This window comes from Onychostoma macrolepis, chromosome 19, assembly GCF_012432095.1.
Source record: "Onychostoma macrolepis isolate SWU-2019 chromosome 19, ASM1243209v1, whole genome shotgun sequence".
In the NCBI taxonomy this organism is placed as follows: Eukaryota; Metazoa; Chordata; class Actinopteri; order Cypriniformes; family Cyprinidae; genus Onychostoma; species Onychostoma macrolepis.
The window spans coordinates 20,332,318-20,349,015 of NC_081173.1; the positions used below are offsets into that span (position 1 = coordinate 20,332,318).

General features: G+C 37.9%; 2 protein-coding genes across 3 annotated transcripts; one reads left to right on the top strand and one right to left on the bottom strand.

The window, feature by feature from the left end:
- Nucleotides 1-387: 387 nt before the first annotated feature.
- On the top strand, nucleotides 388-3,301 carry tril (TLR4 interactor with leucine-rich repeats). Its single transcript, XM_058754028.1, has one exon. The coding sequence runs from the start codon at nucleotides 551-553 to the stop codon at nucleotides 2,819-2,821; it is 2,271 nt and encodes a 756-aa protein (XP_058610011.1). The 5' UTR covers nucleotides 388-550; the 3' UTR covers nucleotides 2,822-3,301.
- Nucleotides 3,302-4,729: 1,428 nt separating this feature from the next.
- On the bottom strand, nucleotides 4,730-14,388 carry creb5a (cAMP responsive element binding protein 5a). Of its 2 annotated transcripts, none has more exons than XM_058752595.1 (11): nucleotides 14,204-14,388; nucleotides 12,897-12,969; nucleotides 12,573-12,666; nucleotides 11,232-11,335; nucleotides 10,675-10,853; nucleotides 9,943-10,006; nucleotides 9,746-9,826; nucleotides 8,894-9,199; nucleotides 8,596-8,817; nucleotides 8,354-8,453; nucleotides 4,730-6,108 (listed from the first exon to the last, which is right to left on the bottom strand). In XM_058752595.1, the coding sequence occupies exons 2-11, from the start codon at nucleotides 12,948-12,950 to the stop codon at nucleotides 5,972-5,974; spliced, it is 1,341 nt and encodes a 446-aa protein (XP_058608578.1). In that variant the 5' UTR covers nucleotides 12,951-12,969; nucleotides 14,204-14,388; the 3' UTR covers nucleotides 4,730-5,971. The 2 variants fall into 2 exon arrangements, with proteins under 2 accessions (XP_058608578.1, XP_058608579.1); XM_058752596.1 differs by lacking the exon at nucleotides 14,204-14,388 and adding an exon at nucleotides 13,596-14,175.
- Between the last annotated feature and the right edge of the window lie 2,310 nt (nucleotides 14,389-16,698).

The following is a 16,698-nucleotide window of genomic DNA, read 5'->3' on the forward strand; positions in this document are numbered from 1 at the left end:
GCATGCTGTTAATAGGCAGTAAATGTAATATCAATTGCATTTATATTTCTCCTCATAATTCTTCTACAAAGCCTATTAAAATAATCTTTAATGCAACCTAAGGAATCCTTCAAATGAATCTGAACCAGAATCTGTATATCAGATTCCTGTTTGAGTGCACAGCCCATGTCGTTTAGTAACTGTAATGTCCACATCTGGAGGGGAGTGGGGCGGGCTGATCCGTGCCTGAACTCGAAGATGACTATGGCGTGTGTGTGTGTGTGTGTGTGTGTGCGTGTGTAATATGCAACAGATGACTTCTTGGGGGATGAGAGGGTCTGACGGAGGCAAATGTTTCCTCGGTTGGAGCCACATTAGCTAGCAACGGATGTGCATGGATATATCAATACAGCTTAAATTTACTATGCATTCGTCTTATAGGTAATCTAAATGCCTGTATCCGGGCGGCAATGCATCTGTAAAGCTTCAATTTCTGGCGAGGAAGAACTTGGCGAACCTGGACTGAAACAAAGGAATGTATTGAGTGGCTTGTTATTTGCTCATCACTGGAATGGCATACTTGCTCTATAACGTTCTTTTGTTCGGCAGTGGAGCGCTTTTATTCTTCGCGCCTGGTTGGGCCATTTGCCCCGAGCGATGCGAGTGCCAGCACGCGCAGCATATCCTCTGCGCAAATCGCGGTCTACGCGCGGTGCCCAAAGCGCCGCAGGTGGAGCGCGCAGGGGAAGTGCTGGTTCTCGGTCTCGCGGGAAACTTCATTCACAACCTTAGCGCGTTTGACTTCATGCGCTATGGGAACCTAATCAGGCTAAATCTCCAGTTTAACCAAATAAGGAATATGCATCCTAAAGCATTCGAGAAACTCTCCTTGCTGGAGGAGCTATATCTGGGCAACAACTTAATCTCGACAATACAACCTGGGACTCTACAGTCACTCAAAAAACTCACAATATTATATAGCAATAACAACGAAATCAAGGACTTTGTTTCCGAACCTTTTAGCCATTTAAATAGTTTAGTCAAACTGAGACTTGATGGAAATTTAATTGAGTTTTTAAAAGAATCCGTCTTCAAAGGACAGACAAATTTAATGTTTCTGCACTTAGAATCGAACCAGCTTCGCCATATTGACCGCGATGCGTTCGCGCGGCTCAGCAAACTGCAGTTTTTAAACCTGTCAGATAATAAACAAACAGAACTGCGCGATACTTCCATGTTTTCCCATCTCAAGTCACTAACAACTCTTCTAATCGCAAGCAACCAAATAAAACACATTGGAAATCACGTCTTTCAGAACTTGAAAAAGCTAACAAAACTTTCGTTGAGCCACAACAAGATATCAAAGCTGGACAGCGAAGCGCTCAAGGGGCTCGTGCGAGTGAAAGAGTTCAAGATTGACAGGAACGAGTTGACAGAAATCCCTGCTGGTCTGCTAGACCCGCTGGAGCGCATCGAGCACCTGGACTTCAGTGATAATCACATATCTCGCGTGGACCCCGGTGCTTTCGGCCACCTTTCACAACTAAAAATCTTAAAATTGAAAAACAACCGTCTTATGAATCTCTCCGGTGGAATTTTCGCCACAAACGGCGTTTTGTTTCATGTTGAACTGAATGGGAATAACTGGACTTGCGACTGCCGGATGGAGAAGCTTAGAAGTTGGATGACGCATGCGCATTCTCAGGGAAAGCTGTTGACCGTGTTTGTGCGCTGCCTTCACCCCCAAGTGCTGGCGGGAAAATACTTGGACTATGTCAGCAACTCCCAGCTGGGAAATATGAGTGGTTACTGCGAGTCAGAACCTCAGCCAATGGAGAGCCGTGGAGCAGTAGTGGAGTCACCGGTTCTCAAGGAGGAAAGAGAGAAGCGAGAAGGTGAAAAACATGGAGATGTAGGTGTCCAAGGGGATGAGGGGGAGCAAGGGCTTGTGACAACACTAGACAGAAAGAAGAAGAGGAAACTGGTCAGCTCAAGGCCAAGACCCACAGCTGGGAAAACAGGGAATGGCTCCTTGTCTGATCTTCCAACAACAACGGCCACGTTCTTGACAGGCCACAGCACCTTTGCTTGGGCCCCACAGGAGCAGTTCAACCTGCCCTTACAAGACAGAGCCAATCATCATGACTCAAGGATTGAAGTGATCACTGATGCATGTCAATTCAACCGTCACTCCATCCTAAACGTTAGTGTGGAAGATGTCACTTCGAGTACAGCCACAGTCCGCTGGAGCACAGTTCCTGACGTTGGAGTAGTTCATGGGAAAGAACTTCTCTTTCGGGTTTTATTTGACCGTTTCGGCCATGCTTTCCGCTTCCCACGCTATGTTTACACAGATGGATCTGACCGGGCGGTGACCCTCCAAGAGCTCCGCCCAGACTCCACCTACATCACCTGTGTGGAGAGCGTTGTGGGTGGAGCTTTGTGCCAGGTTGCCCCCAGAGATCACTGCGCTGGATTTGTCACACTTTTGCCCTCGGTGACAAGTGAAGTCAACCTACAGCTTTTCACAGTAGCAGCCCTGGCGGCCAATGCGCTGCTCCTCCTTCTGGTGGGCGGAGTCTGGCTGGGGCGTGTGTTGAAGAGGCGGATCAGAAGCAGGAAGTCGTCCACTCATGCACATGTACGTCACATGTACTCAACCAGACATCCATTTCGCTCTACTGTGGCCACTACCTGTGTCTCTTCTGAATTCAGCGGTTACCAGAGTGGCAGACAACTGGCTGAAGAAGGTGACTTGATCCAGTTCCCAGGCGACCGCTTCTTTGACAACAGCCATGCACGAAGAGATGATGATGTCATAATGCTTAGATACTCAGACTGAAGGGTAGTGTGTGTGTGTGTGTGTGTGTGTGTGTGTGTGTGTGTGTGTGTGAAGATAACAGACAATTCTGGCAAAAAATCTTTTTGGCCACAAATGAGTAACCACTGAAACTGCAAGCGTTTTTCTTTTCTTTTTCTTTTTCATCTTTTCATTTCTTTTGATTGATTGTCTAGGCCTCAGCTGCTGGTTGGCAGAATTGCTTGGTTTTTTTCGAATGAATGTCTTTCTGTCTTTGTAGATAATATATTAGGCTACTTATTTACTCTGTATAGATATACTGCAGTATTCCAGGCATGTATATCAATCTGTGAGGTACAGCACAGGAAAAGTCTTTTGATACATTTTATACGTTTCACTTTCATGATTTTTTTTTTCCTTTTTTTAATAAATATGTAGTTTTTATTAGTAATTGTGTAAAGGTTTTTTCTTTATAATTAATTCAATTCCGACATTCAAAATTCAACAATAGATCTTAGCAGGTTTAGACGCCATATTGAATTTAACACAGATGAAGACAAGGCTTTGAGGGGGAGAGATAAAGATAAAGGTCATAGACCATGTATGTAATTGAGTACCTGTTATCTGGATTATGTAATCAGATTCCAAAAATTAAGTAGCCTACTTGTAATTAGACTATAGTATGTTTTAAAATGCTCATAAACAGATTAGTTACTTTTTTATGGGTTACATGACTGCATTCATACAATGGTAGTAAATTATTTAAAATTGATTGATTCACACCAGTTCTTTTTTTCCTTTAAATTTTCTTTTCTAAATGAACCTACCATTTATATACATGAGACTAATAATTATGCAAGTTACTAAACACTGCTGATGCATAGCTGTGGAATTCTGTCTTCATCATATCCAGTGACGTTCACAAATTTTTAATATTGGAAGTCTGGAAAAAAAATATTTAAAATCTGAAGGACTATTTTTTTCTTAATTTTTTTTTCTCACAAAAAACCCTGCTGTACACAATAATCACATTCAAGTCTAAGTGGTAAATGAGTCGTCTAATAAAAAGTAATCAGAGTATATTACCTCATATGTGACCCTGGACCACAAAACCAGTCTTAAGTGTCAATTTTTCGAAATTTTTCGAAATGAGCTGAATAAATAAGCTTTCCTTTGATGTATGGTTTGTTAGGATAGGATAATATTTGGCCGAGATACAACTATTTGAAAATCTGGAATCTGAGGGTGCAAAGAAATCTGAATATTGAGAAAATCACCTTTAAAGTTGTCCAAATTAAGTTCTTAGCAATGCATATTACTAATCAAAAAATAAGCTTTGATATATTTACAATAAGAAATTTACAAAATATCTTCATGGAACATGATCTTTACTTAATATCCTAATGACTTTTGGCATAAAAGAAAAATGGATAATTTTGACCCATACAGTGTATTTTTGGCTATTGCTACAAATATACCCCAGCGACTTAAAACTGGTTTTGTGGTCCAGGGTCACATTTGTGTAATCCAGATAATGTTACAAACTACAATTTCTGTCATGTAATTTGTAATCAGTAATGGATTAGTTTATAAGTAATCTACCCAGCACTGTTGATAAACAACAGTACAATCCACTGAACGCACTGTACCTCTATCCCTCTCATAGCCTAGTTTTCATTCCTGTTAAAAATAAAATTGGCGCTCCCCTGAATAATGTCTATACCAAATTGCTACATGAATCTCACCATAAGATGGCGCAATAAACCAAGTTTTCACAAGACTTGAACTGCAACACTGTATAACCACATTTCAGCAGTCATTTATTTTAAACTATCACCTTGTAGTACATGTAATCAATCCAATCCATCAAAACTATAATACACTAAAGGTAGCAGTTGTATCACAGCTTTATAAAGTTATTAGCATGAACCATGAAAAAAGAGATCAGGATACAGATATTAAGTGCTTTTAATTAAAAATGGCCACAAATGTGTACAAAAATAGATAAATATTTTTAAAAAACTGTACATGCATAAAACAGTTTAAACCTGCAGAGTTTACAAACACTCTTTTTCCCCACATGTCCAGATTCATAATTCCATTTTACACAGAATGTATAACAATATAAATTATTTTCCTAAGCAATTTTTATCAGAGATGGCACACATGCTTGCATGTTATTTCCAGGAAATGTCAGTATTGACATTTTGATTGTCACTGAGCCAGTTAGTGTGAAATGATTGCTATGCTGTATTGTTTTAGGAGAAAAAACAATAAGACATTCAGAGTGCCATGAGTGCGATTAGTAATGCATGATTCCTTTACTATCATTCCTATACATGATTCTGATGTTGGCTCGGCCTATATAAAATGAGCTGCATGTTATTCTATAAATCCAAAATTCACACGTGATACTCTTAAGTACTTTCGAAGGTAATGTGATACCTGATAATTCACCAAGAGGCCTCTAACAATATTTACAGCAAAGACAAACGTAACAATCAGCTTTAGCTGCATCATCATAAATTTATAAAACTAGAGAATCCTATTTACAATTACAAATTTACAACTGCCCTGATTCAATGCATTTCACACGGCCTTGCCATTAGTTTCAGGATTTAGAACACACATCTGTCACTGAAGCTATCAAAGCGTTTACACTGAAAGTGGCCAAAAACAAAACAAAACAAAACAAAACACACATATACACACAAATGTGCACACATACTCTAGGAGTAAAACTAGATGAGTGTCCCTGAGAAAGATCAACTATAAAAAAGGAAGAGTGTGAGAAGACAGAAAGAGAGGTACGAAGAGGGTGAGAGACAGGTTTGAGCATAAGAAAACTAAATTTAGTGAGGGTAAAAAGACAGTTTGTTTTCCAGCACTGTAATGAATCACAGTGAGGTAAAAATAAAACTTATTACCTGAGATGTCAAGGGCCAGAAATATAAACAGACTTTTAATTTAATTATTCTATTCTTGAGAGTAATTAAACATTTCAGACATACTGTAATGCATACTTTCCCTTTTAGTCATAAACCCAAGTTTAAAACTTTGGATTAAACATTTTGCTGTTCAGTTTTGCTTTTGCACTGATGGGTACCTGCTTGGTCATAGGTGCCCTGACCATGGCTCCAAAGAAATGTTGTATTTTGTGTACTCATCAGTTTCTGTCCATGTAGAAGCATGTTATAGTTGTGTGTTGTTAGTGGGGTGTGAGTGTGGGGGTAGATGAGTGTGTGGTAAAGTCGAACTTGATGTTGAGATGCTGTTGTGTTGGATGGCATGTTGCTGGACAGGACTTCCTGTTGGACTACCTACTCCACCTAAAAAGAAATACGAAAGAAATACATCAATTTTCAAAATATATATAATAATACATACATTTTAAGTAATAAAACACACAATATAAACATAAATATTACTATTAAAAAATTTGGGGCTAGTAAAATTTGTATTATGTTTTTACCTTTACACCAATGTTGCATTTATTTGATCAAAATACAGTAAAAAAAATACAGTAATATTGTTTTTATTTAATATAACAATGTATTTAAAATTTTCTGTACTGCATACAGACTTTATATTTTTAATATTCTTTAGTAAAAATTCTAATTTGTAAAAATTTTAAATAAATACATTATATATATATATATATATATATATATAATTATTTTTATTTAGATTGTACTATTATGATCGTAATACTTTACAATTTCATTTTTATTTACAACCCGAATTCCGGAAATGTTGGGACGTTTTTTAAATTTGAATAAAATGAAAACTAAAAGACTTTCAAATCACATGAGCCAATATTTTATTCACAATAGAACATAGATAACATAAATGTTTAAACTGAGAAATTTTACAATTTTATGCACAAAATGAGCTCATTCCAAATTTGATGCCTGTTACAGGTCTCAAAATAGTTGGGATGGTGCCATGTTTACCATGGTGTAGCATCTCCTCTTCTTTTCAAAACAGTTTGAAGATGTCTGGGCATTGAGGTTATGAGTTTCTGGAGTTTTGGTGTTGGAATTTGGTCCCATTCTTGCCTGATATAGGTTTCCAGCTGCTGAAGAGTTTGTGGTCGTCTTTGACATATTTTTCATTTAATGACGCCCCAAATGTTCTCTATAGGTGAAAGATCTGGACTGCAGGCAGGCCAATTTAGCACCCAGACTCTTCTACTACGAAGCCATGCTGTTGTAATAGCTGCAGTATATGGTTTTGCATTGTCCTGCTGAAATATACGTCGTCTGGAGGGGAGCATATGTTGCTCTAAAACCTTTATATACCTTTCAGCATTCATAGTGCCTTCCAAAACATGCAAGCTGCCCATACTGTATGCACTTATGCACCCCCATACCATCAGAGATGTTGGCTTTTGAACTGAACGTTGATAACACGCTGGAAGGTCTCCCTCCTCTTTAGCCCGGAAGACACGGCGTCTGTGATTTCCAACAAGAATGTCAAATTTGGACTCATCTGACCATAGAACACTTTTCCACTTTGAAACAGTCCATTTTAAATGAGCTTTGGCCCACAGGACACGACGGCATTTCTGGACCATGTTCACATATGGCTTCCTTTTTGCATGATAGAGCTTTAGATGGCATCTGCAGATGGCACGGTGGATTGTGTTTACCGACAGTGGTTTCTGGAAGTATTCCTGGGCCCATTTAGTAATGTCAATGACAGAATCATGCCGATGAGTGATGCAGTGTTGTCTGAGGGCCTGAAGACCACAGGCATCACACAAAGGTCCTCGGCCTTGTCCCTTACACTCAGAGATTTCTCCAGTTTGTCTGAATCTTTTGATGATCTTATGCACTGTAGATGATGAGATTTGCAAAGCCTTTGCAATTTGACGTTGAGGAACGTTGTTTTTAAAGTATTTCACAATCTTTTTACGCACTCTTTCACAGATTGGAGAGCCTCTGCCCATCTTTACTTCTGGGAGACTCTGCCTCTCTAAGACATCCCTTTTATAGCTAATCATGTTACAGACCTGATGTCAATTAACTTAATTAGTTGCTAGATGTTCTCCCAGCTGAATCTTTTCAAAATGTCTTGCTTTTACAGCCCTTTGTTGCCCCTGTGCCAACTTTTCTGAGACCTGTAGCAGGCATCAAATTTGAAATGATCACATTTAGTGAATAAAAGTGTAAAATTTCTCCGTTTAAACATTTTTATGTTATCTATGTTCTATTGTGAATAAAATATTGGCTCATGTCATTTGAAAGTCTTTTAGTCTTCATTTTATTCAAATTTAAAAAACGTCCCAACATTTCCGGAATTCGGGTTGTATTTTTTTATGTACTTTTTTCTTTGCATCATTTAAATATATAATTTGGAGTTCCTAATTGTCATGGAAATAATTGTGACAGTGTTATTAATTAATTACAAAAATTATAGTGACCAAAAATATGCATCATTTTTAAGCAATATATAATTTTCAATTACTATTATTATGGGGTGAAATATGACTCAGACATGTACTTCACAGGTTTTAATGAAATTCAACCCCAATACACTAGTATATGTAAGAAGGCAATGATTCATACTTACTCTGTGTTTCTCTCTGTCTCACAGAGACAGGACAGTCTTTATGAGCAAGAAGAATTTGCTTCAGTTGAGTGACTTCTGTCCTGAGTGATGTCACCTCATTCTACGAGAAGACAAAAGAAAATATATATACATATATATATATAAACAAAGCAGCAAATGCATGAATCTACCATGAACTTTCATTTGTGTTTAATACTGCAAGGTAAGTACTGGAAGTACAAACTGTGCATGTATAAATGTACCTGCAGCTGTAAGTTAGTGTGTGTAAGTTCCTCAGCCTTCCTCTCCAACGACATCACCCAGACCTTTCTCTTCTGTCTGCACCGCGTGGCGGCAGCTCTGTTTCTCTCCAGAAACTTCTGTCTGCGCTCATCTGGGTCTTCCTCTGCTGTCCGTCGGCGTCTGGCTGTAGACGGCTGTGGAGGAGATTGCGGGCAGGGGGTATGTTTTGGTGTAGACGACATCTATAAAACACAAACATTTTGTTAAATATTACAAAAGATTAATTAGAAACTATAAAAATCTGAATTTGACCTAGACCTGTGTTGGTATTGGCTGATGTGAAAGGGGAGGGGCGGTCTGGTGGGTGGAGCCACGATGCAAATGAGCAGGTGGAGAATGGTGAGCGTGGCTGTGATGTGATTGGTCTTGGCTTTGATGTTGATGAGCGAGTCTTTGTGGTGATTGGCTGTGGCAGTGCTGCTGGTATGCGTGATGATGAGATGCGGATTGTAAATGTGACAGTGGGTGCTGTTGTGACGACATCATCTCCATCATGTGGCAAAGAGGGTTCTGACTGCCATTGGAAACCGCAGGTTGGCTGTGGGCTGGCATGACCTTTGACCTCTGAAGGATTAGAGATGGGGAGAGATGGGTCAGAATGGCTCCTGGGGTCACTGTCAACATCATTGTCAAGTAACACTGTGGATATTTCATGCTATTTCAAAAGCAAATGCCCAAAGTGAGATTTGCTTTGCCAACTTCTGCAGGCAACCATGTGTTTTTAATTTCTACATCTAAGGTTTCCTGTGTGTGGTGATTGTTTGCAATGGTTAGATTACTTGGCACTTTTAAGTTTTTCAAAACACAGAAAATCTACAAAGACGCTTTTGAAAAGTCAGATGATAACCAGGTCAAGCCAAAGCCTTTGAAACTCAATCCCCTCCGCTTTCTGAAGAGAATCAGTGCATGTGTGTGTGTGTGTGTGTGTGTGTTAATGCCGCTTTTTTTAACAGGCAACATTGCATGTGTCTGAATTAGATAACTCAATCAAGATGTCTACATTATTTACAAAGCACTGTGGCATTATAACCCCTGTCTGACTTGTAATGTTTCTATAGAGACATCATAATCCTGTAGCCATGGAGTCAAATCATTAGTATGGGGCTGTACCTGAAGGGAGGAGCATGAGCCAGAGGGGGCGGGGCCTGGTATGCCAATCATACTAGAGTTCATTGACAACTGTGCCTCCATCTGTCATTTTAATAGGATATGAAATTATCATAATGATGTAATAAGAAACAGAGGTATTATTTCGATTAATATTTTACTGTTCCGATTGGGTTTGAAATGCTTTCGGGTTTACTTACATTCATGGCTGATGTCCCAGGCAAAGCATTTGTCTGTCTGTTGTGCAGACAGCTGGGTGCAGATCTATAATGTCAGAGGGATTCACGTTAGCAGAGAACAAAAGATTAAAAAGTCCCACTTTATGTTAAGTGGCGTTAACTACTACGTACTTACATCACAAAAATAAGTACAATGTATGTATTGTGTTCATGTTGTATTGCAAAATACTTCTGCTGCTATTGAGGTAGGATACGGGTAAGATTAGGGACAGGTTTGGTGGTATACGTAGGTTTAAGGGTGGGTTAAGGTGTAAGGGATGGGTCAACAGTGTATATAATTGCAATTACAGAAATTAATTACAGATGTAATTACATGCTGTTTTTTTTTTTAGTTTTTTAATATAAGAGCAATGTAAAAACATTTATGTACATAATAAGTGCAGTTTAGGAAGTTCACACAGGGCTGCTAAAAATGTGAAAAAAAGTATTCTGACACCTTTACATTGGTAAATTCTGTGTAGAGATGTAATGCTGCATGACAGACCAAAATATTTGGGGTCTCATAGTATTAGAGTTAGGTATATAGTTAAATGCTGTGTTGCAACAAATCTTTTTGACTTTTTTCTACAGTGAAATCATTCCGTGCTCCCCAAAAAAACTGTGTAAATGGCCTTTTTTTCAGTTCAAATCCTGACCTTTAATGGGAAAATTAGAATATGGGGTATTTTGGTAATGATATATGGTAATACTCACTGTTTATTTGAAGTGGAGTATGTGGCAGTGCATTGAGACTGAGGCTGTGAGCTGTGCGTGTGGAGCTGGTTCTGGTTGAGATGAGCCAGAGCACACTGCTGCTGTTGCTGAGGTTGAAACTGATGATGTTGACTCTGCTGAGGCTGTGTCTCAGTGTGAGGCTGGTTCTGACCTGACGCCTGCGCAGGAAAATTGAAAAGCAAGAAAATATTTACAATATAGAAAGCATAAAAACGCTAAATATTCTAATATTTAGAATATTTTTACAAATATATTTAGAAATCCTTCCTCTGTTTTCTATAGATCCCTCCCTGTTTGTGTATGAAAACTGTTTGATATGTAATACTCTTAATCTGATCATCTGATAATTTGATCTGATAGCTTGATTTTTCTTACTATAATCAACACAAACACACACACACACACACACACACACACAAGCCAGCACAGAATCATATGCAAAATATTTACTACTACTTCACACAGCAAAGACTTTATGCAAACTTTTATTCATTTACACATTTGAGTAAGCTTTTGAAACATGTTTTTCCTCTCACCGGTTTGGTCTCCTCCTCTGCCTGTGACTGGTTAAGCTCCAGGTCAGTAAAGAGGCCCACTTCCTCACAGTCCCGTAAGAAACGGGTCGGAGTTGGAGTCTGATCTGCAGATGAATAAAGAGTACATGTTTATCACAAATGCAAACAGCATCATCAGAATCCACACACAAAATACCACTGGCAATATATAAAGTAAAAACACAATGGAAATTGTTATTAATCAAAGCATGGCAGGTTTATTTTTATAGCACATTTCATACACAATGGCAATTCAAAGTACTTTGCATAAAATATTAATAAAATAATAATAATAAAAGAATCATAACAGGTGTATAAGAAATAACAATGAAAATTAAAAATTGGAAATAAATGTGGGAAAAAATTTATTGAAAGTAAAAAAATAAGAAGAAAATGGAAGAATACATAAATAATATGATACAGTCAGTAGTACACAGCATATATTGATAATTGTAATATTGTATTAAATATTTTATATTACATTATAAATTATTATAAATAATACATTGATTATATTAGATTTATCTATGCATATTTGGAACATCTGCTTTTTTAATGTCTATTTAAAAAATAAAGTGCTAGAAATGTTAAAGTTATTAAAGTTACTCAAATAGATTAGTAGAAAGCAAAAAGAAAAAAAAATTTAAGCTTAAGCAAATGTGTATCTATATCTAGCTATAGAACATAGACTAAACACATGGAAACTGAGGAGGCATAGGAAATTTCCCAAGGTCAAGGAACAAAAACTTCAGATCAGTAGATCAATATCAAGTAACCTCCAGGCATTCTGAACAAACGTAGAGAAACTAACCCTCGTCTCAATGTCATGAACGGAACTTGTCTGAAGTAATCTTCTGGCATGCTCAAAAATGTTAAAAATTAACCCTGTGTCATAAACATGAGCCTGATTTTGCTCTTGTTGTTTTGGTAATTTAGTGGTAGTCTAAACGAAACTGTTTTTTCTAGGCTACTATGAAAGGGGTGAGAAGGTAAAGTCCTCCTTTTGTTGTTTATGTAAATGTTTCTGTCGCTGCAATGATGGCTCGCAGACCCCAGAGGTCAAGGGTCAGGCTGATGTTTATATGTCAGACATTGGGTTTCCAGGGTAACAGACATTGTCTAAATCCTAAATTAAAGGAGATGGAGAGCATGACCTATCATGACACACATTTGCTTTTCACAGGCTCTTATATTACTGACCCACAAGCTGTAGACTGATACTCTTTAGTTACATAAGATATTAAAACAGATATTAAAACAGTGTTGATGATAAAACATTACCCTTTGACATAAGTCGGTAACTATGTGTGAAAACAGCCTTACCTGAAAGCATACTGTCACACTTAATAGAAGGGAATTTAAGGGTCATCTCATGTTTGTGTCTGTGAATAATTAGGTGATCTTCTCTTTGGAAGCGCTACAAGAACAAGAAACATGGCGGCAGGCCGTGACAATGCTGAAACAGCACAGCTCTTGGCATCTTTGAAATCACATATTTGTTCCAAAATAAATAATAATTTTTCAATAGTAATTAATTCTGAAGTGTTAATCAGTTTAACAATCTAATTGATGGCTAAAACTTGTGACAGCATACATTAAACACATAGTTAAAAACAACTATCCGCAAACTGGACATCTGTTACTTACCTGTGAGCATCCAGGAGCAGTGCATACATATGGCCTGTCCTGATCAACATTCATCACTGAGATCTAAAAAAACCTAAACATACATATACACACACATGCACACAGACATACAAACACATGCACACAAGGGAGATGACATTATAAAGTGCTCATGACAAATAGACAAACAGACAGATATAAATGACACCTATAAGCAAATATAGTGTCAAATACGGATAAATTATTTTAATTTCCCAGTCTCTTAGTTCTATCTATCTATCTATAGATAACAACATGAACCTTAGAGATAGAGTCAAATTGATAGATAGATAGATAGATAGATAGATAGATAGATATATAGATAGATAGATAGATAGATAGATAGATAGATAGATAGATATATGACACCTAATTAGTGAAATATAGTTTTAAAAATAGATAACCTATTTGAATATCTCTCAGTTCTCTATATGTTGCCCACATTTCCCTGTTTGAGTTCTCTTCTGTGTTCTCTGTGTATGATACGTATTACATCATGGTCGCGCCTTATAAAAAAGACCCTGCTTCTTGCCCAGTCACTTATAACGTGAGCATTCCTTTAGTAACGACATTTAGTTCAGCCGGGGCAGGAGTTTGAATTGGCAAGACGGGTCTACGGTGCTAATGCCAACCGTCTAACCGGCCTGCAGAATGACGTAATGGCGAAACCGGAGGACTCACGCGGTGTCACGAATTTTACAAACCCAAAACAACAAGCTCAGACATCCTTCCCAGGGGCCATAATGTGTCATATTTTGGCAAAGGAAAAAAAACATCGTGAAGTTGTCTGAATCACTTTGGAGTATGCGTGACGGCAGATGTCATACAGGGTGTATATGGAAAAAAAATTCTAAACCAAAGCAAATGCAGATACTTTCTCCCTCAAAACACGCGCAGGTGTGCGATGTAATATTTAAACATGTGTAAAATTCAAATAGACTTTAAACCGCTACCTGTCAAACTGCTATTCCGCTAAAACGCGTTGTTGACAATCTTCACTAAAAAAAAATGTACAGACATCCATTTTACAGAAAGTCAAAACCTTTTCTTATTCTAATAGCCTACTGATTTTATCTGTTTGTTTGGTGGAGTCACACCCCCTTAACCAGACATTCAGACAGTTTACGAACATTTCAATGGAAACCGGCACTTTGACAGATACCAACTTGACAGTAATACAATAACAACGGCAACAAAACACTGTACAAGACACGCGTTCCGTTTGTGTTTTGAGCTAAGAGTGAAATTATATTCACAAGCGCGAGAGTAAAACAGTAATACTAACTTACCTAAACGCACGCAGACTGAGATTAGCAACGCTCCTCGCGCTGGGACGAAGCACGCTGAAGTGAAACGCGATTACAATATGATCTATTTACAGAAGCATTACATCACCTCGCGGTGACGTCACGTGGGATTCCTGAACTTCTAAATCATTGCGGTCCGCTTTTTAAAAAGAGGAGGGCTTTCAGACCGCGCGCACCCGCCCACCGGAGGATGTAGCGGGCGTCCGATGCGGACATTGGCGCGTTGAGGGGAAAATAGGGAAGAGGGAGGCGCCTCGCTCGGTGCGTGCTGCGCCAACAGCTGTCTGGAGCGGTGCGCGGGACGGTCCCGATTAGCGAATGGTGTGTGGTAATAGAGAGAAGAGTGAAAAAAGGGCATGTACAAGCGTGTTAGCCTTTGGTTTAAAACGTTTAATTACCATGCTGTTTGTTTTTTTTAGGTGGTCAACGATATGCCTTTTCCTTCTTTATCTATGGTTACAATGTAACCGGAAAATACAGTCAGAGTCAAAAATTAGACCAACACAAGAAGTTGCAAAGTGCAAACCATAAAGTAACATTATTTACTATCTATATTTTATTTTGTCTAATGTAACAATGATATTTTGTACTGTGAATCAGACAGTTATTTATTCAAAACTGGGCTCTGGGGTTCTGTTAATAAAATAATAGGCTAATAGGCCTATATCTTAAAAAAATTATATAGCCTATCCAAAATATTGTAGTTGTATCTGTATCAAGACAATATTTATAGAGCTTTGACATAGATGTCAACTTTTAGAAGGGTATATTAAAATAAACAGCTCAAAACAGTCTAAAATCATCTACACTTTTTTAGAAAATAAACATCAAAATTATTTTTGGTCAGTGTGATGGAAATGCTCAAATGTTGGTGTGATGGATTCCGGTTTGCTTTGCATAATCAAGGCAATGGATAAAGACTGTGTTTTCTGAGGAAATGATTCTAGTAAACAAATGTTTCTGACTTATGCTATAGTCAAAATGGCTGCCCAAATGCTTCATAAACAAAAATGTAAAGCCACAAAGTGACACCATCTGTCAGAGATGTTTTATATGATGACATTAAGGAGGAAAAACAGATGCCAAGATTTTTAAGCTTTTCATATTCAGTAAAGAATATATCTTGATAAGTTCACAAACGACACATTTTCGAAGTTTAATACAGTGTCTAACCACATTGTGTTAAACTACTGAAAACAGATGTCATGATTTCAAATATATGACAGAATGTGGATACATTAAGATTATTGTAAAACTAAGGGGTGTGTCTGATGTTCAGAACAGCGTGGTCCTTTTGTGGTAAGCACTAGGGAAAGAGTGAAACAAAAAGGCAGAACAAGTGGGAGGGAGAGAAAGAGAGCGTGATTCATTAGTGGTGCTCTAACTCAGAATGCTAGTAGCTGTTTCCCCAGCAACACCACAAAACAGGAAGTAGTAATGATGTCACATCAAACTCCAGCCTTAGCTGACTCCTACATCTATGAGTATGAATCATTCACACACAGAGACAATGCAGCAGAGGACATGCACCCACAAGTCTCATATGACATCATCCATGTTTCTCCCATGATATAATTCATCTTAAAAAGGAACTGTGTCAAGTTCACCTTTGTTTCACCATTTAAAGAAATTGGTGATTTTTGCTAATTAACAAAACATAAAAATAACATTTAAATTGATGCACAATTTAACTGATTTACAAAAGAGGAACAGCAACAATTAATTACAGATATTAAAATGAAATGTTGACTCTGACATCAGAGCTATATGTGGTTATTCTTTTAATGTTTTCTCAAATTTTTGGAAGTTTTGGTTGTTTGTGAATGAATATACAGTGTGTAGCAGGTCACACGTCTGTTTGTACATTTTCACATGATCCTTTGTAATACTTCAATGTCTCAAGGTAGATCTTCAAAAGTTTCTAAGATTTACTGCACATGAGTGATACTGTATTTGATCAATCAAAAATTTGGAACTAGATGAATCCTGAGCCCTTTGATATTGTTCAGTCATGTTGTTCGACCTGGCACGACCTCCTCACAGTTTCTTGCATCTGGTATCTGCTTAGGTCTATCTTGTTTGAGGCAGATGGTTGCATTTACTAACATCTGGCTGGCTTTACATTATAACATTATATGGTATGTCCCAAACAGTTGTCTGTAGGTTTATGAGCTTTTTGATTCTCGGGATTTGATCGTATATACTGCATAAGCACAAAACTATAAATCTGAGGAGAAAATATTGTATTTCAGGAGTAAATGTTTATGCAAGTCTATTTGTTTGAAAACAGCGGCATGGAAAATATTTGGTCATTTAGTCTCTCACTTATTTACATAGGCCAACGGCAGAGAACATTTATAACAGGGAGATTTAACGGTTGATTAACAAGTGATGGTCAACACACGGTCACTGTCACAGGCTGATCAAAGGGACATTCCTCCTGCTCTTTGTGAACACAGTACCTTACATGGATGCGA

Excerpts from the sequence above, each read along its gene's own strand:
- creb5a (XM_058752595.1), bottom strand. The coding sequence starts at position 12,950 with ATGAATGTTGATCAGGACAGGCCATATGTATGCACTGCTCCTGGATGC. Across the intron at positions 12,667-12,896 it reads CTGCTCCTGGATGCTCACAG|CGCTTCCAAAGAGAAGATCA; the intron begins GTAAGTAACAGA and ends TTGTTCTTGTAG. Across the intron at positions 9,827-9,942 it reads CTGGGACATCAGCCATGAAT|ATGGAGGCACAGTTGTCAAT; the intron begins GTAAGTAAACCC and ends TTAAAATGACAG.
- tril (XM_058754028.1), top strand. The coding sequence starts at position 551 with ATGGCATACTTGCTCTATAACGTTCTTTTGTTCGGCAGTGGAGCGCTT.